Source organism: Eschrichtius robustus, chromosome 1 (genome assembly GCF_028021215.1).
Source record: "Eschrichtius robustus isolate mEscRob2 chromosome 1, mEscRob2.pri, whole genome shotgun sequence".
Taxonomy (NCBI): Eukaryota; Metazoa; Chordata; class Mammalia; order Artiodactyla; family Eschrichtiidae; genus Eschrichtius; species Eschrichtius robustus.
The window spans coordinates 123,545,650-123,570,179 of record NC_090824.1 but is presented as its reverse complement, the minus strand read 5'-3'; the positions used below and the strand labels follow the sequence as shown (position 1 = coordinate 123,570,179).

The 24,530-nt window shown below is 34.4% G+C and overlaps 1 protein-coding gene across 2 annotated transcripts in view; it reads left to right on the top strand.

Annotated features, from left to right (window-relative positions):
- VPS13C (vacuolar protein sorting 13 homolog C) overlaps positions 1 to 24,530 on the top strand; it is a 182,085-nt gene continuing 157,555 nt past the window's right edge. For both annotated transcript variants that reach the window (XM_068552869.1, XM_068552859.1), the window contains exons 1-5: positions 1 to 153; positions 14,493 to 14,536; positions 17,018 to 17,060; positions 20,367 to 20,462; positions 21,872 to 21,973. In XM_068552869.1, coding sequence (XP_068408970.1) covers positions 54 to 153; positions 14,493 to 14,536; positions 17,018 to 17,060; positions 20,367 to 20,462; positions 21,872 to 21,973 — 385 coding nt within the window. In that variant the 5' untranslated portion in view covers positions 1 to 53. The remainder of the gene's footprint in view (positions 154 to 14,492; positions 14,537 to 17,017; positions 17,061 to 20,366; positions 20,463 to 21,871; positions 21,974 to 24,530) is intronic.

Here is a 24,530-nt window from a genome sequence, read left to right as displayed (position 1 = left end):
CTCAGCTGCGCCGGGCGGTTCCGGGTCCTCCTTCTCCCGCGCCTCTGGGCACCATGGTGCTGGAGTCGGTGGTCGCGGACTTGCTGAACCGCTTCCTGGGGGACTATGTGGAGAACCTGAACAAGTCCCAGCTGAAGCTGGGGATCTGGGGCGGTAAGCGAGAGGGCGCGGCCGCGGGCTGTCGGGGGTTGCAGGCGCTGGCCGAGGGGCCCACGCCGCGGGCTGCTCCCTTCCTGCCTCCAGCCCGGGCCGTGCTCCCTTCGCCGCCCGAGACTCCGCCTCCGGGGAGGGCGCTCGGCTGGGCCCCATCCCTGGGCCGCAGGTGCGGGGCGTGGGGAGGCCTGCGCTGGCCTCCGCCGCCACGGGGTGTCCGCCCGGGCTGCCGGGATTCCCGGGTTTCGCGTCCCTGAGGCCGAAGCCCCTGCCCCGTCCCACCTGCCCACCTTGGGCGGCCTCTCCCTGCCCTCAGCCTGGCCCCTTTGGCCCCGAAGCATAAAGAACCCCTCCCTGCTCCCGCACCGCGTGGAGCGAGGATGGTTGCGTGGCCTCACACGTTCAAAGTGGCACCAAGGAAGAAGAAAAAAGAAATTGTGTTTCGCAGTGATCTTTTTGGCAGTTGATAGCGAGCAGGAGCTGGCTTCTCTTTAAGATTGCAGGGTTTGGGAAAGGATCGGCAGGCAAGGGAGGATCATTATGGAAGGCTTGTCGGTAGGGATTCTTACTCATAATACTTTTGAACTTCTGAGAAAGTGATAGCTTCCCTTAATATTGCTTATTCTCTCAATAGGAAGAGGACTTTCAATTTTGTTTTGGAGCGATAGAGAGAAATTCAGGCCACGACCAGCATCATCATTAGGTGCTGCTTGGTTGCACGCCGAAGAATTTACACCAATGCTTCTTCTATCCTAGGGGTTGTGTATAGAAGTGGACTGTAGTGTGCTTCTCCATTCTTCAAAAAGATTAATTATTTGCACCATTTACATGTTAAGCTTTGGGGACATTGGGGATACTTTTGCACTCTGCAGAAGACTTTTGGGCATTTTGTCAGCTTTGGAGGGAAATCTAAAGAACTACTCAAGTGGATGGAACTGCTTTTAATTCAGTCAACAAGTAGTCCTAGCCTGGTCTGTCCTATACAGTAGCCACTATAGGAGCACTTGCAACGTAGTTAGTGCAAACTGAGGTGTGCTAGAAGTATAAAGTACACACCAAGTTTTGAAAATACTTAGTAGGAGAAAGAGTGTAATATCTCAACAATTTTTTATGTTGCTTACATGGTGAAATAATAATATTTGCATATATTGGGTTAAATAAAATATATCATTAAAATTCATTCCCCCATTTCTTTTTACTTTTTAAAAAAAATCTGACTCCTAAAATTTATAATTACGTATATGGACCATATATATATATATTGAGCAATTGTGCTGCCCTAAATTACGGAGGAGCCCGCTTTTAGTAGTTTACAGATCTTTTTATTGGTTCAGCGTGGTTTGCCCAGCAATAATGTACTTTGTTTACATGCCCTCCCCTCACGCTTAGTGCAAGAGAAAGAGAAGTAAAGGAGACATTTAAGGAATTAAAGGGCCAGTGCCTTCTGCAGAGATCAAGTGTTTCTTCAGACTACTGTCTAATAATACAAATTATTCCTTGTAGTTTGTAAACACTGTTTGAAATCTGAAAAGGCTCCGGGCTAGCATTTAGGAAAAACCTGGGTTTGAGGTTGTTGTGTTCGACAATCCATTTACCTCACTGGTCCTTAATTTCTTCATCTTAATTTCACCTTTAATAGAAAAAAAAAATCATACCAGAAAATATAATATTCCTATGTAATCACTACTCAGAATTGCTTACCCAAGTTAAAACGTTTTGCCCTATTTATCTCAGATTTTTAAAAATTAAATAAAAATTATGGCTACATTAGAAGATTCCTTCCCTCCCATATCTTATTTTCCTTTTTCTTTTTCTTTAAGACTTAGGGGTTGGGCTAGGTAACATCTAAGGGTCCTTCCAGTGCCAATACTCTGTGATTCTAATTGTAAATATACTGTGAAATTGTGAAGTATCCTGCCTGAGGATTTTGAATTTTTTCATGTTAGAAATTAAAATGCCATAATAATAACTTTACATCATTTTTCCCCTCTTTTTTGGTGAAGTGTAGGAAAGGAAACTTTCTTTTCTTGCTATTTATTTTGTTTTTTTACAATAAAGTATTCTGCCCATGCCAACATCAACTTTACAATAGGCCAGAGCAAATAAACCCATTTCTTTTAGGAAATGCCTCCAGTGGAAGTCTAATCAGGTTTATCAGCCCATAGCTGTGCTTCTGTAAAGTTTTGCTGCCTTTTATTTTTGTGATAGTCATAAAGGAAGCAATAAGTCATGAGCTTTTACAGTTATTGCTCAGATATTTTCCTTATAACCCTAATTCCCTCATTAAAATAGAAAGGCAAAATGTGAGTTGACTACTTCTGTTCTTTGAAGAAATTTATCTTAAACTTTTTATAGTAAACAAGTGGGATTATTAAGTTATTTAAGAAAACAGCAGATATTTGTGACATCTATGACGGTGACAAGTTTTATAAAGAATTTAAAATTTTATATGACCTTACTTGAAAACTATTTGCTTTAGTAGATAAGGTTTATGAGTCATAGAGTTTGGCTTTTTCAGGTTTTTTTTCGTGTTAAATTTTCATATCCTGAGGAGGGGAATAATTCAACCTGCAAAAATTTCACACAGCTGATCTTACTATTCTTTCCAAACAAGGGATAAATGGATACTTTTTTTTTTTTCCTCTTGTTGCCTTTATTTATTTATTTTTTTAAAACATCTTTATTGAAGTATAATTGCCTTACAATGGTGTGTTAGCTTCTGCTTTATAACAAAGTGAATCAGTTATACACATACAATATGTTCCCATATCTCTTCCCTCTTGCATCTCCCTCCCTCCCACCCTCCCCATCCCACCCCTCTAGGTGGTCACAAAGCACTGAGCTGATCTCCCTGTGCTATGTGGCTGCTTCCCACTAGCTATCTATTTTACGTTTGGTAGTGTATATATGTCCATGACACTCTCTTACCCTGTCACATCTCACCCCACCCCCTCCCCATATCCTCAAGTCCATTCTCTAGTAGGTCTGTGTCTTTATTCCCGTCTTGCCACTAGGTTCTTCATGGCCTTTTTTTTTTTTTTCCTTAGATTCCGTATATATGTGTTAGCATACTGTATTTCTTTTTCTCTTTCTGACTTACTTCACTCTGTATGACAGACTCTAACTCCATCCACCTCATTACAAATACCTCCATTTCATTTCTTTTTATGGCTGAGTAATATTCCATTGTATATATGTGCCACATCTTCTTTATCCATTTATCTGTTGATGGACATTTAGGTTGCCTCCATGTCCTGGCTATTGTAAATAGAGCTGCAATGAACATTTTGGTACATGACTCTTTTTGAACTATGGTTTTCTCAGGGTATATGCCCAGTAGTGGGATTGCTGGGTCGTATGGTAGTTCTATTTGTAGTTTTTTCAGGAACCTCCATACCGTTCTCCATAGTGGCTGTATCAATTTACATTCCCACCAACAGTGCAAGAGTGTTCCCTTTCCTCCACACCCTCTCCAGCATTTACTGTTTCTAGATTTTTTGATGGTGGCCATTCTGATCGGTGTGAGATGATATCTCATTGTAGTTTTGATTTGCATTTCTCTAATGATTAATGATGTTGAGCATTCTTTCATGTGTCTGTTGGCTATCTGTATATCTTCTTTGGAGAAATGTCTATTTAGGTCTTCTGCCCATTTTTGGATTGGGTTGTTCGTTTTTTTGTTATTGAGCTGCATGAGCTGCTGGTAGATCTTGGAGATTAATCCTTTGTCAGTTGCTTCATTTGCAAATATTTTCTCCCATTCTGAGGGTTGTCTTTTGGTCTTGTTTATGGTTTCCTTTGCTGTGCAAAAGCTTTTAAGTTTCATTAGGTCCCATTTGTTTATTTGTGTTCTTATTTCCATTTCTCTGGGAGCTGGGTCAAAAAGAATCTTGCTGTGATGTATGTCATAGAGTGTTCTGCCTATGTTTTCCTCTAAGAGTTTGATAGTGTCTGGCCTTACACTTAGGTCTTTAATACATTTTGAGTTTATTTTTGTGCATGGTGTCAGGGAGTGTTCTAATTTCATACTTTTACATGTATCTGTCCAGTTTTCCCAGCACCACTTATTGAAGAGGCTGTCTTTTCTCCACTGTATATGCTTGCCTCCTTTATCAAAGATAAGGTGACCATATGTGTGTGGGTTTATCTCTGGGCTTTCTATCCTGTTCCACTGATCTATATTTCTGTTTTTGTGCCAGTACCAAACTGTCTTGATTACTGTAGCTTTGTAATATAGTCTGAAGTCAGGGAGCCTGATTCCCCCAGCTCCATTTTTCGTTCTCAAGATTGCTTTGGCTATTCGGGGTCTTTTGTGTTTCCACATTTCTTATTAGCTTGTCCTATAGTATGTAAAGTGAACAACAAAAAGTTCAATATTATAATGTACTTAGGCTTAGTTATCATTATTTAAAACAACACTTTAAAATTTTATTGAAAACAACTTTCCACATATTTGAATAGTATCATAAATTAAAACTTCACCTCTTTTCTACAAATAGAGCTGGAAGGTGGTACTTGGGTAACCATTCTGCTAGGAGGCTCTGCCATACTACTCTTATGAAAGCCCTGAGGTGTACTTCAAAAGGAGAAAGTTCAGTGGTGACATGGCAGCTTTCCACCTTTCTTTGCCAAAACTTCCTGTTTCAACAGGGAAATGGAAGAGTGAGAGTCAGTTGTTTCTTCTCCTTCCCTTAGCTTCCCCTCCCAAGATAAAGTTACTGTGAACTCCTATTAAAATGAGTCTAGGTGGGTTAATTTGGGTTAATATTATTGAGTGAGCCAAAAGGTTTGTTCATTTTTTTTTTCTGTACGATGGCTCTAGTAGCACTTAGTTCTTTAACTTCATTTGAAAAAATTTTGTTAGATTAGATGTGACAGCTCTCATATCAGCATGCATTTAAAAAAAGAGTTTTCAAAATTGGTGAATTTTTGTGTAGCCGTTTTAATATTGAAGATGGAAGAAAAAAAGCAGCATTTTCGGCATATTATGCTTTATTATTTCAAGAAAGGTAAAAATGAAACTGAAATGCACAAGAAGTTGTGCAGCGTATGGAGAAGGTGCTGTGACTGATCGAATGTGTCAAAAGTGGTGTGCGCAGTTTCGTTCTGGAGATTTCTCCCTGGACGATGCTCCATGGTTGATAGCGATCAAATGGAAACAATAATTGAGAACATCCAACATTATACTGCACAGGAGATAGCCAACATACTCAAAATATCCAAATCAAGCGTTGAAAATCATTTACACCAGCTTGGTTATGTGACTCGCTTCGATATTTGGGTTCCACCTAAGTTAAGTGGAAAAAACCTTCTTGACCATATTTCCGCGTGCGATTCTCTACTGAAACGCAATGAAAACGTTCCGTTTTTAAAACAAATTGTGACGGGCGATGACAAGTGGATACTGTATAGTAATATGGAACTGAAGAGATCGTGGGGCAAGCGAAATGAACCACCACCAACCACACCAAAGGCTGGTCTTCGTCCAAGGAAGGTGATGTTGTGTAATGGTGGGATTGGAAGAAGTCCTCTATTATGAGCTCCTTCCGGAAAACCAGACGATTAATTTCAACAAGTACTGCTCCCAATAAGACCAACTGAAAGCAGTACTCGAAGAAAAGCGTCCAGAATTAGTTAACAGAAAATGCATAATCTTGCATCAGGATAACCATTTACTACATTGACATAGTATTCTTAGGCCAGTCACTTAAGCTCTCTAAGCCCCAGTTTCTTTCTGTGTCCTGCCTCCTTCACCAGGAGATTGTGAGGATCAAGTAGTGTAATAGCTCTGAAAGCGTTTTCTAAAGTAGAAAGGTTTATGTTCTTATTTTAGTCGTTCCTATTTCAGTACAATATGCATTCTAATTAATTGAGTCAAGACTTATTGAGTGCCTACTATGAGGAGAATCAATAAGGAGTTTATGATCAGGTTGGGGATTTAAATAGTTAAGTGTTAAGTGCCGTAAGAAAGGTGTAGTGAAACTTATGTGAAAGTTCAGATAGGTTATTTCTGACTGGAGGTATTTAACATCAGCACTATATTTCTTGCGTTTATTTTGTAGGCCATTTTGTGTTTTAAAAGCCATTCTTGGACTGAGGTGGGCTTGTTCCAAATTATGCCAGTACCATTTGATCCTTATTCATAAATATGCTAACCTGGTTATTTTCTGTAATTTAGCAACCATTTCTTTTTCTATTGAACTTTTCTGAGATGGCTCCAACTCTGCTTGCCTTGGTTTTATTTGCTAATTTAATGGATTTACTTTCATTCCCCTCTTCTGGTTCATTTGTAAAGATTATTAGATAAATTTTGATCCAGGATTTACTTTTTTAAGATACTTGTTAAAATATCCTTCAAGATTAGCTTTGAAACTGTATATGTGACTCTAGTCATGTATGCTCATCCAAAATGTTTCTGTTTATTTATGAGTATCATACAGGGTTAAAAATCAGAAACTTTGTCTTCTGAAGCCAGACTACACTCATTGCTTGCTGTCATCCTTTAGGCTGGCCAGTCCATCGTAGAAGGAAATCATTTCACAGAACTTCTCTACTTGTCTCTCACCTTGGTTTCTTTAGAAATTCATGGGATTAGGGACACTTGATTGTGGGATTGGCTTTAGTGCCTTCCTTGCTGGCAGAGTTAAGTCTTTCCATCTCCAATTATTAGTCATTCTCCCCTCGCCTTTTTTTTTTTTTTTTTTTTTTTGGTTATTGTTAAAATATTAGACACATATTTACCCTTCCTCTAGGTTTTCAGGAACTTCCTATGGCCTCTGTGTGTTCTTAGCCCAGGGTGATCTGATTATAGTTACTAAAGTTATTTGCATGTGTATAGAATTACGTTATCTTGAATAGAAATGGAAAGCTAAATCTTAACTTTTTCCCTAGTATTGAGTTAAATATAAGATGGTTGATATTTAGGAGGGAGTCTGCTTCCTGTATCTTCAGAAAAGCATGCATTTTAGTGGAAGAGTACTTCTTAGCCCAGTGCCTTACTTAAATAAAGCACACATCTACTGGTTGAATGAATGAATGCACTTTTACCCTGGTGTTAATCAGAAATACACTGCTGTTCCTCCCCTTTTCTTTGTGTTAGGACTAGTGGCTCTTCCTTCAGTGCAAATAATTCATAGACTGTATCATTCTTATTTCATTGTTATATTTACTGTTTGTTAGATAACATTCACATTTTTCAGAGAGGAAGTATGCATTTGTTTGCTGGACTCTAAGTAGTAGAAATAGATTTTTTTATGTGTCTGTAGAGAAGGTAAATAGTAAATATAGGAAGAATTTATATAAAACATATTGAGGTCATATTGACATTAGAATTTACCTTGTTTTGTTTCCCCATTTCATATTACAATTTGTATAATAGTTTTTAACATGAAAGTAATACCTGTTTATTGTAAAAACTAGAAAATACTGAAGAACATTAATAAAAAATTCTTAATTCTACCTCCTAGCAATAATCTCCGTTACCGTTTTTTATCTGCCTTTCTAAATATACTTGTTTAGAGCTCTGTTAGCCATATTGGTAGTTTTCAGTATTTCACATGTTAAATACCATCTATTACTTCATTAAAGAACGAGAATGTCACTGCAGTAGAAAGTGTGCTTTTTATGAGGGTACTTATGTTAGTGCCTTAATAATTATTAGAAAATGCTTCATATCTACTGCAGGTTACTTGTGAGCACTCCTGGTGACCCTTGACCCACTAGTTGAAAATTAATGGGTAGGACAATCAAAATTCATGAGCAAGTTTACAAGTCTCCGTATGGTCTTAGATCGTGTTAAATTGGTTTGGATTCCTTCAAATATGCACTAGCTTATGTGCAGATCAATTCTTTAGGCCTGAGTAGAATTCCCAATTGTAATTTTTTGTAATTCGCCGTCTGACAGAATTAAACCCAGGAATATTTTTCCACTTTATATAATTTTTATATATATAATGCTTTTTAAGGATTTTTTCCCAATTCTCAACCATGTCAGTTTTCCATGACTACTGTATTATCCCTGTATTTGGTCAGTGATGACATCTTGTCAATTCTGCCTCCAGAGTAACTTGTTGGTGTTGTTGAATTGGTTTTTATTTTTACTTCTTTTTTTTTTAAGTTATTTAATTTATTTTTTTATACCGCAGATTCTGATTAGTTATCTGTTTTATACATATTAGTGTATATATGTCAATCCCAATCTCCCAGTTCCTCCCACCACCACCGCCCCCCACTGCTTTCCCTCCTTGGTGTCTGTACGTTTGTTCTCTACATCTGTGTCTCTATTTCTGTCTTGTAAACCGGTTCATCTGTACCATTTTTCTAGATTCCACATATACGTGTTAATATACGATATTTGTTTCCTCTTTCTGAGTTACTTCACTCTGTATGACAGTCTCTAGATCCATCCACGTCTCAACAGATGACCCAGTTTCATTCCTTTTTATGGCTGAGTAATATTCCATTGTATATATGTACCACATCTTTATCCATTCATCTGTTGATGGGCATTTAGGTTGCTTCCATGTCCTGGCTATTGAAAATAGTGCTGCAGTGAACATTGGGGTGCATGTATCCTTTTGAATTATGGTTTTCCCTGGTATATGCCCAGGATGGGGATCGCTGAACCATATGGTAGCTCTGTTTCTAGTTTTTAAAGGAACCTCCATACTGTTCTCCATAGTGGCTGTATCAATTTACATTCCCACCAGCGGGGTAAAAGGGTTCCCTTTTTTCAACAGCCTCTCCAGCATTTGTTGTTTGTAGACTTTTTGATGATGGCCATTCTGACCGTGTGAGGTGATACCTCATTGTAGTTTTGATTTGCATTTCTCTAATAATTAGTGATGTTGAGCAGCTTTTCATGTGCCTCTTGGCCATCTGTATGTCTTCTTTGGAGAAATGTCTGTTTAGGTCTTCTGCCCATTTTTTGATTGGGTTGTTTGTCTTTTAGTATTGAGCTGCATGAGCTGTGTATATATTTTGGAGATTAATCCATTGTCGATTCGTTTGCAAATATTTTTTCCCATTCTGAGGGTTGCTTTTTGTGTTGTTTATAGTTTCCTTTGCTGTGAAAAAGCTTTAAAGTTTCATTAGGTCCCATTTGTTTATTTTTATTTCCATTACTCTAGGAGGTGGATCAAAAAAGATGTTGCTGTGATTTATGTCAAAGAGTGTTCTTCCTGTGTTTTCCTCTAAGGGTTTTATAGTGTCCAGTCTTACATTTAGGTCTGTAATCCATTTTGAGTTTATTTTTGTGTATGGTGTTAGGGAGTGTTCTAATTTCATTCTTTTACATTAGCTGTCCAGTTTTCCCAGCACCACTTATTGAAGAGACTGTCTTTTCTCCATTGTATATCCTTGTCTCCTTTGTCATAGATTAGTTGACCATAGGTGTGTGGGATTATCTTCAGGCTTTTTATCCTGTTCCATTGATCTATAGTTCTGTTTTTGTGCCAGTACCATATTGTCTTGATTACTGTAGCTTTGTAGTATAGTATGAAGTCAGGGAGTCTGAGTCCTCCAGCTCTGTTTTTTTCCCCTCAAGATTGCTTTGGCTATTCGGGGTCTTTTGTGTCTCTATACAAATTTAAGATTTTTTGTTCTAGTTCTGTAGAAAATGCCATTGGTAATTGGATAGGGATTGCATTGAATCTGTAGATTGCTTTGGGTCATATAGTCATTTTCACAATATTGATTCTTCCAATCCAAGAATATGGTATATCTCTCCATCTGTTTGTGTCATCTTTGATTTCTTTCATCAGTGTGTTAGTTTTCTGATTATAGGTCTTTTACCTCCTTAGGTAGGTTTATTCCTAGGTATTTTATTCTTTTGGTTGCAATGGTGAATGGGATTGTTTCCTTAATTTCTCTTTCTGATCTTTTGTTGTTAGTGTATAGGAATGCAAGAGATTTCTGTGCATTAATTTTGTATCCGGCAACTTTACCAAATTCATTGATTAGCTCTGGTAGTTTTCGGGTGGCATCTTTAGGATTCTCTATGTATAGTATCATGTCATCTGCAAACAGTGGCGGTTTTACTTCTTCTTTTCTGATTTGGATTCCTTTTATTTGTTTTTCTTCTCTGATTGCCATGGCTAGGGCTTCCAAAACTATGTTGAATAATAGTGGCGAGAGTGGACGTCCTTGTCTTGTTCCTGATCTTAGAGGAAATGCTTTCAGTTTTTTACCATTGAGAATGATGTTTGCTGTGGGCTTGTCGTATATGGCCTTTATTATGTTGAGGTAGGTTCCCTCTGTGCCCACTTTCTGGAGAGTTTTTATCATAAATCGGTGTTGAATTTTGTCAAAAGCTTTTTCTGCACCTATTGAGATGATCATATGGTTTTTCTTCTTCAATTTGTTAATATGGTGTATCACATTGATTGATTTGTGTATATTGAAGAATCCTTGCATCCCTGGGATAAATCCCACTGGATCCTGGTCTATGATCCTTTAAATGTGTTGTTGGATTCTGTTTGCTGGTATTTTGTTGAGAATTTTTGCATCTATATTCATCAGTGATATTGGTCTGTAGTTTTCTTTTTTTGTAGTATCTTTGTCTGGTTTTGGTATCAGGGTGATGGTGACCTCATAGAATGAGTTTGGGAGTGTTCCTTCCTCTGCAAGTTTTTGGAAGAGTTTGAGAAAGATGGGGGTTAGCTCTTCTCTAAATGTTTGATAGAATTCACCTGTGAAGCCATCTGGTCCTGGACTTTTGTTTGTTGGAAGATTTTTAATCACAGTTTCAATTTCATTACTTGTGATTGGTCTGTTCATATTTTCTATTTCTTCCTGGTTCAGTCTTGGAAAGTTATACGTTTCTAAGAGTTTGTCCATTTCTTCCAGGTTGTGCATTTTATTGGCATAGAGTTGCTTGCAGTAGTCTCTTATGACACTGTATTTCTGTGGTGTTCGTCGTAACTTCTCCTTTTTCATTTCTAATTTTATTGATTTGAGTCCTCTCCCTCTTTTTCTTGATGAATCTGGCAAAAGGTTTATCAATTTTGTTTACCTACTTAAAGAACCAGCTTTTAGTTTTATTGATCTTTGTTATTGTTTTCTTTGTTTCTATTTCATTTATTTCTGCTCTGATCTTTATGATTTCTTTCCTTCTGCTAAATTTGGGTTTTGATTATTCTTCTTTCTCTAGTTCCTTTAGGTGTAAGATTAGATTGTTTATTTGAGATTTTTCATGTTTCTTGAGGTAGGATTGTATTGCTGTAAACTTCCCTCTTAGAACTTCTTTTGCTGCATCCCATAGGTTTTGGATCGTCATGTTTTCCTTGTAATTTGTCTCTAGGTGTTTTTTGATTTCCTCTTTGATTTCTTCAGTGATCTCATGGTTATTTAGCAATGTATTGTTTAGCGTCCATGTGTTTGTGTTTTTTACATTTTTTCCCGCTGTAATTGATTTTTAATCTCATAGCGTTGTGGTTGGAAAAGATGTTTGATATGATTTCAGTTTTCTTAAATTTACCGAGGCTTGATTTGTGACCGAAGATGTGATCTATCTGGGAGAATGTTCCGTGTGCACTTGAGAAGAAAGTGTAATCTGCTGTTTTAGGATGGAATGTCCTATAAATATCAGTTAAGTCTATCTGGTCTATTGTGTCATTTAAGGCTCGTGTGTCCTGATTAATTTTCTGTCTGGGTGATCTGTCCATTGGTGTAAGTGAGGTGTTAAAGTCCCCCACTGTTATTGTGTTACTGTTGACTTCCTCTTTTATAGCTGTTAGCAGTTGCCTTATGTATTGAGGTGCTCCTATGTTGGGTGCATATATATTTATAATTGTTATATCTTCTTCTTGGATTGATCCCTTGATCATTATGTAGTGTCCTTCCTTGTCTCTTGTAACATTCTTTATTTTAAAGTCTATTTTATCTGATATGAGTATTGGTACTCCAGCTTTCTTTTGATTTCCATTGGCATGGAAAATCTTTTTCCATCCCCTCACTTTCAGTCTGTATGTGTCTGTAGGTCTGAAGTGGGTCTCTTGTAGATAGCATATATATGGGTCATGTTTTTGTGTCCATTCAGCCAGCCTGTGTCTTTTGGTTGGAGCATTTAACCTATTCACATTTAAGGTAATTATCAATATGTATGTTCCTGTTGCCATTTTCTTAATTGTTTTGGGTTTGTTTTTTTAGGTCCTTTTCTTCTCTTGTGTTTCCCACTTAGAGAAGTTCCTTTAGCATTTGTTTTAGAGCTGGTTTGGTGGTGCTGATTTCTCTTAGCTTTTGCTTGTTTGTAAAGCTTTTGATTTCTCTGTCGAATCTGAATGAGATTCTTGCTGGGTAGAGTAATCTTGGTTGTAGGTTCTTCCCTTTCATCACTTTAAATATAGCATGCCACTCCCTTCTGGCTTGTAGAGTTTCTGCTGAGAAATCAGCTGTTAACCTTATGGGAGTTCCCTTGTAAGTTATTTGTCATTTTTCCCTTGTTGCTTTTAATAATTTTTCTTTGTCTTTAATTTTTGTTAGTTTGATTAATATGTGTCTCAGCATGTTTCTCCTTGGGTTTATCCTGCCTAGGACTCTCTGCACTTCCTGGACTTGGGTTGCTATTTCCTTTCCCATGTTAGGGAAGTTTTCGACTATAATCTTTTCAAATATTTTCTCAGGTCCTTTCTCTCTCTCTTCTCCATCTATAATGCGAATATTACTGTGTTTAATGTTGTCCCAAAGGTCTCTTAGGCTGTCTTGATTTCTTTTCATTCTTTTTCTTCATTCTCTTCTGTGGCAGTGAATTCCACCATTCTGTCTTCTAGGTCACTTATCCATTCTTCTGCCTCAGTTATTCTGCTGTTGATTGCTTCCAGTGTATTTTTCATTTCAGTTATTGTATTGTTTTTCTCTGTTTGTTCTTTAATTCTTCTAGGTGTTTGTTCTTTAATTCTTCTGGGTGTTTGTTAAACATTTCTTGCATCTTCTCGATCTTTGCCTTCATTCTTTTTCTGAGATTCTGGATCATCTTCACTATCATTATTCTGAATTGTTTTCCTGGAAGGTTGCCTATCTCCACTTCATTTAGTTGTTTTTTTTGGGTTTTATCTTGTTCCTTCATCTGGTACACAGTCCTCTGTCTTTTCATTTTGTCTATCTTTCTGTGAATGTGGTTTTCCTTCCACAGGCTGCAGGATTGTAGTTCTTCTTGGTTCTGCTGTCTGCCCTGTGGTGGATGTGGCTATCTCCAAAATAACTTTTTAATCTATCTCTTTGACTCTGAAGTTACTGCCTACTTCAGGTTTTAATTTCTCTGCAGTATATTGTAGACGCTTTCTTCCTATTATTATGTTATAGTATTTTCTTCCCATTTGTGAGGCTTCTTACCTCTTACTTTCTTTTTGAAGTTTTTAAGTTTATCTTAGGAAATTTACAATATGCTTATACAAAGGAAATGAACTTTATTATATGGCAATAACAGCTGTGATTATTTTACTATCTAGTCTTGTAGTTGTTTGTTATGTGTTTATAAGAAGCATAGTATTTTCTTAAAAAATAAATGTGTCATGAGTGATTAAGAAAATGCATAACTGCATAATTTATACTTGTATTTAGTGTTGAAACTTTAGTTTTAGTAGTCTTTAGAGACTTTAAGTGAAATGAAAACTTTTTTCTTTTGCTTAAGTTTTTGTGTAAGCAAGAATACTTACATATTGTGTATCAACATGTAGGTGCAGTGTTTAAAATTTGAGTCATGTAATCATGTCATTGTGGCTTTAGTTTTTTATAACTTAATATCTGAATAGACTTTTAAAAAGTTGGACTAATGAAAGAATATTAGCACCATAAACAATAATTACTGGGAAAGTAGGATGTTTGAAGTTTTAAAAGATTAACACTGTTGTCTTGTAGAAAATATTCACTGACACCATGATTAAGGAAAGAATCCTGGGTTACAGGATATTCGATCTGTTATAATAGTCACCTCTTTACTTCCTTCTTTTGAGATTTTGGCTTAATCATTAAAAATGATGGATACTTTCTTTTGTTCTAAAGTTCTTTAGTCTGAAAGTCTTCAACTTCTTTTTTTTTTGGTTAACATATTATTAGAGTATAATTGCTTTACAGTGGTGTGTTTCAACTTCTTTCTCATTAAGTGTTAGCCTGATTAACTATTCTGTAATTTGTTTTGCATTGGGCTAACCTAAAATATTTACAACTAATACTTCTTGTCTATAAGTAGCAACTCTTTTGTGCCAGTAGCTTCTTAAGTTCTTGAAGTTTTCTTTGCTCACTTCTTAGCATTTAGCATAGTGTCATAGTGTTTGGTTTTGCATTAAGACAGGGTATACTATTTGGTGTATTAACTTCATATTTTTGTCTTTTATTTTTTAAAGGTAATGTGGCTTTAGATAATCTACAAATAAAAGAAAATGCTCTGGTAAGTTTTTTTTTTTTTTAACTATGTTGACTACTCAGTTAATTCGGTAAGCTAAAGGAAACCCTGGTTACTAGGTATCTAGTACCAGGTGCCAGATGAAGTGATTGAGTCGCCTAAAGAAGGATTACTTTTTTAACTGTTTGCTCTAGGAAAATCTGAGATTAAAGATTTAGGAAAAAATTTTTTTTCCTGATGATCGAAATAGTATCTCTTGGAAAATAATAATGTTTTTCCCGTTTATATATTTGACTGTATAGCTTTGTAGTAGATATTTGTCTTAATGAAATAGTTTTCTTCAGAATTATCTTTAAATAGTTTTCAGGTAAATAAGGGCTTTATTTTAACAATGTATCTAATAAATAATTGTATTTTTTGGAAATATATTGGCAGTCCAGCCTTGTAATACTATGGTAATGTTAAGAGGTAAAATAGATTTTTTTGGAATCTAGCTCTAGACAGTAATTTGGGTCATTTACTATTGAGCTAAAAACAAAACTCTCCCCATCTTCCAAGATCCCTACCCCCCTTTGTCTTTAGCCTCTTGGACTTAATTTGAGTTTATGAAATGTCTTAAGAATGAGTTTATTCTTTAATCAATAGGTCAGATTTATAATTAACCTACATTATGTTTTATAATCCTAGCTTTGACCTCTGGTTGAATTTCTACATGATGAACTGTGTAATTAAGGAGAGCCTTATACACAAAGTTCTCCCATGACTGGTCTCATGGAAGCCAGCTTTGGATGTTGAAGATCTAGGAGTAGAACTCAAGAAGTAACAGTTTATTTTGTTACTGGCATAGTGGAAAGGTCATGGACCTTGTACTCTGGCCGACCTGGGTTTGAGTGGTAGCTCTGGGTTTGACCAGCTGTGTGACTTTTGGCAAGTTACTCAATTTCTTTGAGCATCAGTTTAATCATCTTTAGAACAAAGTTAATAATACAAAACAGTATAATATTTGTGTGCCTTTGTGGCTTGAATAAAATAAAAAGTAGAGCCTGGCAAGTAGTGGACTCTCAAAATATTTAAATTTTCTTTCCCTCCCTTTATATAGGATGCTGTAATTTAAAAAGTTTTATCCAAAATTTTAGAACTTAAGGTTCCATTGCTAGAGATTGGAATAAAGGCTATTTTTACTCTACTTAACGAAAATATTTTAGAAGATAATAAGTCTAAATAGAATTGTGGTTGCAGGGTATAGGTGTCTAATATACTTAGATGACAGATTGAACTCTGTTAGCCTAATTTGAATTTTGGTTATGATTAAATCTAATAAATTATTTTGTAATTTATATTCTCCATTAATTCAAACTAGCCTCCTTTCCCCAGTTAATCCAGCTTGGTGAGGTTTTACTTTGATATGGGTTCTTTACATTTATTTTGTGTGAAAAATTATTTCAGGAGATTAAAATGAGTGTGAGACCACACTTATAGAAGTGTATAGTTTTCCATTGGTATCCTGTATGATATGAAGACCCTTGAATTTATTTGTCCCCTTCCCCTGCCCAACCCCTGGAGGGTAGAGCTGCTCTCATTACCAGTGAGGATTTTTTGTTTGGGTCTAAAAAAAGGTTTATTGTCAAAATCTGTTAGTGTTTTCTTCAGTTTCTGTTCACTTAGAATAGTTGAGTAATCAGATGAGTGGGTAAATTGATTATTTTAGTTAATTAATTATTTATTTATTTTTTAGTTAATTTTTAGTTGATTGGTTAATTCTTACCTAAAGTATGCATTTAAGTTGCCAGATTTCCATAGTATTAGCTTGTAAGGTACACCTAATAGAAAGGCTATTCTGACTGGTTGAGTTTTTAATTATTTTAAAGACTCAAGCGAACATTGTGAATATCAGTTATTGGTTAGTACTCTGTGAATAAAAAAGTTATTTGAACTTTCCAGTGATTTGGAATCTAGATAAGTGAAAGTTCATCCTTATTGATTGGTACCTGTTAGTAACTTATCTAAAGTAAATGCTAATATGGTAGATAATATGTTGGGAATCTGCCTTTTAAGATTTGTTTATTCATTTACTGAATATTTTACTTGAGAGAGGATTGTTGTTCCGTTATCGTTTTCAACTTATTTAAGTGAAAAGTATCTTCCTTTTCCTTCCTTTTAGTATTTCACATAAGCAGTGTCCATCTGTTACTTTAAAAATTCATGGAATTTCCATCTGCCTTGGTTTGGTTTATTAAAACAACTAACCAGTTTACCCAATTACTTTCTTTAAGTACAAACTCTTTTTCTGTTGTTCTTATTTATAATTTTGCTTCTCTTATGAATTCTTTCTTTAAAGTCAAGTGTAAGTTAATAAGAACTTTTTTTTCAGCTGAGAAACATATCCTTTATGAGTTACTCAAATATAGAAAATTTATTTTGTTTTTCCTTAGAGATGATTGTGTATTTAAATGATGATAGAAAGGTGATTTGGGTGGGGGCTTAATAATTTAAGATGTTCTTTAATCTTTTTTCTTTCTTCTGAAGAGTGAATTGGATGTTCCTTTTAAAGTCAGGGCTGGCCAAATTGGTAAGTACTTCACTCTTCATTTGAATTTTTCTTCGTCCTTTTAGTTTTTTATTGTTCCTGTTATTTAATCTCAAACATCATTTTTAGCTTGAAAAAAATGTGAAAGGTTTTTGGTTTATGTTGATTAGAGCTTTCTGAGTTCTGAGCCGAATGTATACTATACCTAGTACATACATCAAAGTTTTTCACAAAAGGTTAGAAAATTACCCTCTAAAGTGGAAGGACATTTGAACTGCAATGATGTTTTTCAGGCTTGGTTCCACCACACAAAAATATCTTCATTTTCAAAATCGAAATGCAAATTTTGTGTGATTTTTCTTCATATGTCAAAGTAGTGTAATTTGCAAACTCTAGTAAAGAGAATTTAAATGTAGCTTATTTCGCTCATGTTTTGTTCAGCCATTTCACTTGATACATTGTGCAGCAGTGTGGCATAGAGGATATGTTTTGTTAAGCAGAAAGTCTTCCTTTGCAGCTAACCTCTTACACTAAGATCAGCCATAACTAAGCATACATCTTTGTTGGAGAAATTTTTTAATAGGAAGTTTAATATATCAAGTTCTTTCAACTAGTCTATACTACTTGGTTTTTACTTTTTTAAAAAATATAAATTACAACCCTAGATGACTTACCCTTACTTTAGAATTTTCACTTATGCCACCATCCTTCCTTCCATCCCCGTCACCCTGCTACTTCACCACATCACTTTCCTTCTTCATTCATTATTTTGTATTCAAGGGAGGCTTTGTCTTTTACTGTTCTAGTATCTCTTAGTAATTACTTGAATAATTCTGTGAATTCACATTATATCATATATATGTCTTCATTTTATAACAATTAAAAATTTTTAATGTAAATTTTCCATTTTTTTTTCCTTGAAAAAATTTCCCTTAGATCGAAAGTCTCCCTAGGGCTCACGTTAGATTTTTTGTTCATCTGTTACGCAGAGCCTTGTGCTTTGTGAGGCGGTGATGTTTAGCAATGTTCTAGAAGTATTGTTGCAGCCCTACATGCTTTATCGAAATCCTTGAGTGAAGTTATAGTCATTCATTCATTCTTTTACCTTTGAGATACATAGCTGTGGGAGAAGCAAGGCTAAATATGATATCTTTGTCCTCAAACAAGTTATAGAGATCTAAAATTAGTACAAAATATTGCAATGTCATTTCCAGGGTATTGGATGAGTTATTTTTGACTAAAGAACTTAATACGTTATTCATTATATTATCACAACTAGATTTATATTTTGGAAGAGGTTTTTCATGATTCAGAGTTTATTCTCTTTGCTTTTAAAGTATTATAAGAATTTAATGGCTTCCTTCAAGGTTACTCATTGAGTTATGAGAGACCCTTTACATGTAAGGATGCAAAGCATATTTTCTTTCTACTTATCCCTGTTTTTGGGTTTATGGGGCATTTATATTAGTTATTAATAAATTACTGTTAGGTTAAAATATTACACCTAATCTGTAGAGTTAGTGTGGCTAAGTGGGCTCAAGGATGTTTTGGTTTTCTAAGAGCTAGACATATTTGTGGATACTCCTTTTACTTAAAAATTTAAAAAATTTTGTGATCTATAAAAGGAAGGCAGTAACATAACTTAATTTCAGTGGAATACAGAATAATTAAGAATGGGAGGATAATGAGTTAGGGTAAAAGGAGAGAAGAAAAGGTTTAGAGAACAGGTAATCTCTTTTTGGTATGTTAAAGGGGCATTCCCCACTTTGTCAGTCTCATGCTCACCAAGAAGGCAATCAAATCAGTTTTGAGGAGTTGGTGAGATAACTACAAATAAAACACTATCCATTGTAAATATAGGTGGTACTCACTATAAAATCAACAGACTTAGAAATGACTGGCATTACCTCTGGGTCCTCTGAAGTGGGAACCATTTAAGAAACTCATCAGGTTTATAAGCTGGAGAAAAATAAAAATTTAGATGGAGAAATAATTCGAGATTTTAACCTTGGTAAGAGATTCCCAGCTAAAACTGGCTTGCGTCCATAGCCATTCAGGTGAATCAAGATATCCTCCCTTTGCATTGCATTATTTTATTTCCTCTTCAGCTTCTTATCCTGTTTAACAATTTTTTGAGCTTTCAGCATCTTTATTTAAAAGTGCCAATGATTCTGGTGGTATAAGTAGCTTAGTCATTCACATATTAGCATGACTTAGTTGAATCAGATTCTTTGTCTTAAGAGTCTGATCGGCAGCACTGAGAGAACTATAGCTCTCAGTATAATGACTGTAGGGTCATTATTTTTTAAATTGTGATGAGAGAAGGTATTTAATTTTGGAACATGGAAAACTGTGGGGTAGAAAAGGTTTGGATAGAATTGCTCTAATACAGTTGAGGGCAGATTGGGACATTGGCTACTTGGAGACCTGGAAAGAGGGCATACTAAAGATTGGGAAGAGAGTAAAGATATAAATGTGGAAAGATACCAAAGACAGATTTTGCCCATTTCAAAATTTAGCTGAGAATATGGCCTTTTTGTCTTCTCTCCTGCTTTGCGTAGCTTTTTTCCGTAAAACTCCAAACTTGGCTTAGTGACAATTAGGGCCATAGTTCATCTATTATTATGGGTGAGAAAGTTTCTGTAGGTAAGTTTCTGAAGGACCTGATATTAATACCATTGTTTCTAAGAGAGAAGATGTGTTCTGCCTTTCATGAGATTTATAAGTAGATATTTAGAATATAACTGGTCTGAACTCCTGTAACTCATAATACTAGTAACCATAAAACAGTATACCTTGCCTTTAGGGTTGGCCTCTTCCAGTTGTAGCAATTTGGCAAAGTTCTATTCTTTTGGTACTCTTCTCTGTGTCGCCGCTTCAATTCCTGAGATCTTGAACAGATTTTTTTTTTTATACTAATGCTGTAGAGATGAAGTTGTAGGTGTGGCTAGAACAGCATGTACAATATTCAGACCATCAATTCTGGTTCCATTGATGACTTGGGTGGACTTAAGCATATAATTTAACCTGTCTGGGACTGAGTTTCCTTTTTTTTCAAAACTGAAGTAATAGTTGCCTCATTTTTCTTACAGTTTGGGAATATTAAATGAATTAATAGTTATCAAAAGGTTTGAAAAATATAAAGCACAACGTGAATAGTCACCTTAATGGTAATACAATATGGAAAAGATGTTTTAAACTGTGTTGGGGTTTTTTTTCTTTTTTTTTCTGAGTGATGTACATACTATATGTGTGAAGGGTTTTGTGTACTTTTTCTCTTAATGAAAAGTGAGAAATGTATATCTTCTTGAGCATCCAAATAAGAAGGTTGAAATTATGTTCCTTTAGATAAATTAACTTTGAAGATTCCTTGGAAAAACCTTTATGGAGAAGCTGTTGTTGCGACCCTAGAGGGATTATACCTGCTTGTTGTCCCTGGGGCAAGTATGTTATTTTAGGTTTATAAGCATTACAGTAAACATCATAGTAAAATTATATAGCATCATAGTAAAATTAAATTGTTACCTACGTTAAGTATTCTAATATGTTTAGTAAAATAGAACATAATAGAAATAAACTAATCATATTCATATATGTACACATATATAATACATACATTTTACAGATACACACACATATATTGCCACATTTTATATAAAATATTTTTATGCTACTGTTGGAAAGAATAATTTCAACCATTTGTGAAATTTATTCTATCCTCAATGAATAATTATTCTACAACTAAGGCTTCCTATTAAGTTGAGATACATTAGACTTTTACTTTTGGGAATGAAAGTAAATAAGTTTTTAAAAATGTGTTAATCTACAGACTGGAAAATATTTTTCCCCATTTTGTTGCTTCTGATTTTGAGTGAATGTTCCTTCAAAAATGTGTGTAGATAATTTTTTCATTATAAACTATAGTATTTTAATTTTTAAAGTGTGATGTTTTTTTAAAGTGATATCTTTCATTATTAATGTTTTTTCAGTTTGAGTACAATATAATGTTAAGAAAAGTTTGGGTATTTTAGGGAAAAATTACTTATATTTTCTCAACCATAAAAGAAACAATTTTTATTTTTACCTTTTGTTTTCCAGTCTTTACTGTATACATACTTGATTTGATGTAGCATTTATTACACTATATATACAACATGGATCTGGCTTTTTTGGTTAATATATATATTTTTGATATGTTTCACAGTTTTCATGGTGATAGTGACAATTTTGAAAGGCTATACGATATTCCATTATGGTCTGCCAACTGTTTTTTGCTATTACAGTGAACATTATAAACTCCTCCTTCTTATAGATATCTTACTCATTTTGTGTTACTCCCTTAGGATACATGATCAGAAATGAGATTACTAGATTAAAAGGATATATATGTTTTATGATCGTTGATACATGTTCTTGAATTACTTTCTGAAAGTCTTTTCATCAATCTTACATTGATACCAGTGGGTATTGAATATTACACGTTTTTTGTAGTTACTCAAAATTTTACCACTCAGATATAATAACTGGAAATTTTTTGGTATACTTTCTGCCTTCTCTTTGTTCCTCCCTTTCACCTTTCTATTCACCCTTTTCACCAAATATCCTTTTTCCTATCTTCTTTCTCCCTTTAATTCCTTTCCTTCTGTCCTTTTCCTTTTGATATAAGCTTTGTAAATAAATAGGAATCATTTATGTTTAACCTTTTTGTAAAACCAATCTAAAGAATATAAATGTTTTTTGACTTACAAAAAATTACTTACTACACACACAATATTATAATGAGGCTGAACTTTTCTTATTTGTTTATTTATTAATTGCCTTTCTGGATGTGTGAATTAACTATACATTTTTAGGTATTAAATATGATGCTGAAAAGGAAGAAAAATCCTTGCAAGATATTAAACAGAAAGAGTTATCCCGAATTGAAGAAGCCCTTCAAAAAGCAGCAGAGAAAGGTACAATAAGTTTATGTTTTAGATAAATGTACATATACCTATATTTTAGATATATTTAATGCTCTGTAAAGAGGATTCGTTCATAGGCCTTCATAAGCTGTAGTTCCAAAGAAAGAATCTTCTTTTAAAATCATATCTCACGATATTGATTGTAAAGATTTTAATGACTCACACTTGGGAATCATTGCCTTTGTGATTATTTTACCTCACTGCCAGTTAAATTTTCTTACTTTTCTTACCAGTCATTTCTACTGTGCTACTTAATGGAGATTTCCCAAATTCTTTGAGTTCTTGCAAGCCTGTTTGTTTTTCCCAAAGGTTAATGGTTTCTTTGTCTGCGTTTTCACACGTGTTGTTGAAAGATAATAAGGTTTGGTATATTAATATAGTGAAATAATGTTTAGAGGAAATGGTGCTGTAAATCTTTTCTTAGCTATCTCTTTATATTATACATGATAGTTTTAAAAACTTGATTTTTCAGATTTCAGCATTTTAAGATCTTGTCTCAAGTTTTAATGTTTTGTTTTTATCTGAAAATAAAGCTGGTGACTATTTTAATTTGGTTTATGGAGCAACAGTAAGGATAGGATGAAAAAGAGTAGTCTATAGGATGGTGAGTTGAAGGACTTTTCCAAGCCTTTCCAAGTTCGTTTTTCTCTTTCAAGTCAAATCATACTCCAATTGCAGATAGGGGTGTGAGAGTTATAGCATTTTACATCATTTTTGTGTCATTTAGTAGCATGTTTATATATTTCTGTGATGAAAGAAGATGGTACTAGAAATGCTAAAGCATTTCTCTTTGGTCTCTCTTAAAAGATGTGGCAAATGTTGAGTTAGAAATGACAAAAATTATATTTAGATCTTATAATAAGATATCTTTCCTAGCTTAAGCTGCTGCTATTTATTTAAATCAATAAGAAATCTCTCTTAAAAATAGCTTGCTGATTAAAATTCTTTATCAATGATTCTAATTCTTTTTGCCACAAGTGTTTTTCTCTTATTCAGAATTATTGATTCTTTTACAAAATGTACTAAAATACTTAAAATACAGAGGCTATCTTAATGGTAGAATTTTTTAAAAGCCTAAACATGTTTTTTCCTTTCGCTTTTCATATTTAACCACATCTTATGTTTCTGCTGAAACTTAAGGATCTATATTTCCATGAAAACAGTTTTCTTCATTTCTAGTACTTTTATGTACCAAATAAAGCAAGGTGGTAGTGGTTTTGTCTTAAGACAGTTTAGTGTGAGTATTTCTTTTTATTCAATTTTGGTTAATTAGAAGAAGTTTTATAAAAATGAGGAAAAAGGCTTGGAGAGCACTAAAGTTTCATTTCTTTCTTGAATCAATTCAGATTAAATCTGTTTTCTTAACACAAATGTATATAATTATGTAGTCATCAATAGGTATATTTATATATGCTTGGATATATTGCTGTAACATGTAGTTATACACTTATAATAATTCATAATATGTATAATTAAGTTATATTTTCCCTCTTGAGAAACAAACCCCAAACTCATTTTTTTTTTTTTTTTGGAATGGAAATAGCTGTGATTGCTTAAAAAATATTTTAGTGTTTCCAGTGAGCTATAAGAAAAAGCATGGTTATATACTCTCTCCTGTTTTAGTAGTTGACAACTTAATCAGCGAAAGGATAACCTGCTATACATTTTGTATTAAGTGCCTATGAAATTTTGACTCCTGGGTTTTCAATACTTAGGAAACTTATATATTTGTGTCTGGCAGGCTATTAAGGATGATTTGATAAATCTATAGGGGATGAATATCTGTAGTATTAAGCTTGTGTAAATGGGGCTGTTAGGCTTATATAATATATAATCATTACATGGTAGCTTCTTGGATGATAAAATTTAGGTTTTGTTGGGTAGAACTAAAATTCAGAAAGTGAAACTCAGTTTTAACATTATTACATTAGATTTGTCAGAAAAAATATTTTGAGTATAAAAGAGATGAATTCAGGAATTGGGAAATACGTTGATAGAGGTTTTTTTCCTTTAATTGTCAAGAAACACATTTAATTATCTTGACTGCATATAAGTATTTTTTCTAGTTTGTGTGAATATGGATCCTACGTTCATGTAATGTTATTCGTACGAATGGTAAGACAACCCTGGCCTTTAGGTGCTTTCTATTTCACCATTATTAATTAATAGTTTTGACTTGATTACCATACTTTATTTTTCATACTTATTACTTTTCCACTTATTTCTTGATTTTAAAAGCACAAAAGCACTATCATGTATGTATAGAGACTAGGAGGTAAGGAGAGGAAGTGATTCAATTGTAAGCACCAGATGATAAAAATGAAAATAGAGTCCTCAGGCTGATCTGCTTTAAAAAAGTATTTTTACTTAATTTGTTTCATTTGTTAAAATAAAGTGCTGCCCACTATTATGTGGGAAAAAAAGAAAATTGAAATATAACTATAAATTCGTTTCTAGAGAGCTTGCTTAACTGTAAAAATAAACTTTCTTGATATTTTTCTTCTTTTATTTCATTGTAGTGAGTTTATTTTCCTGGAAAGGCTATTGT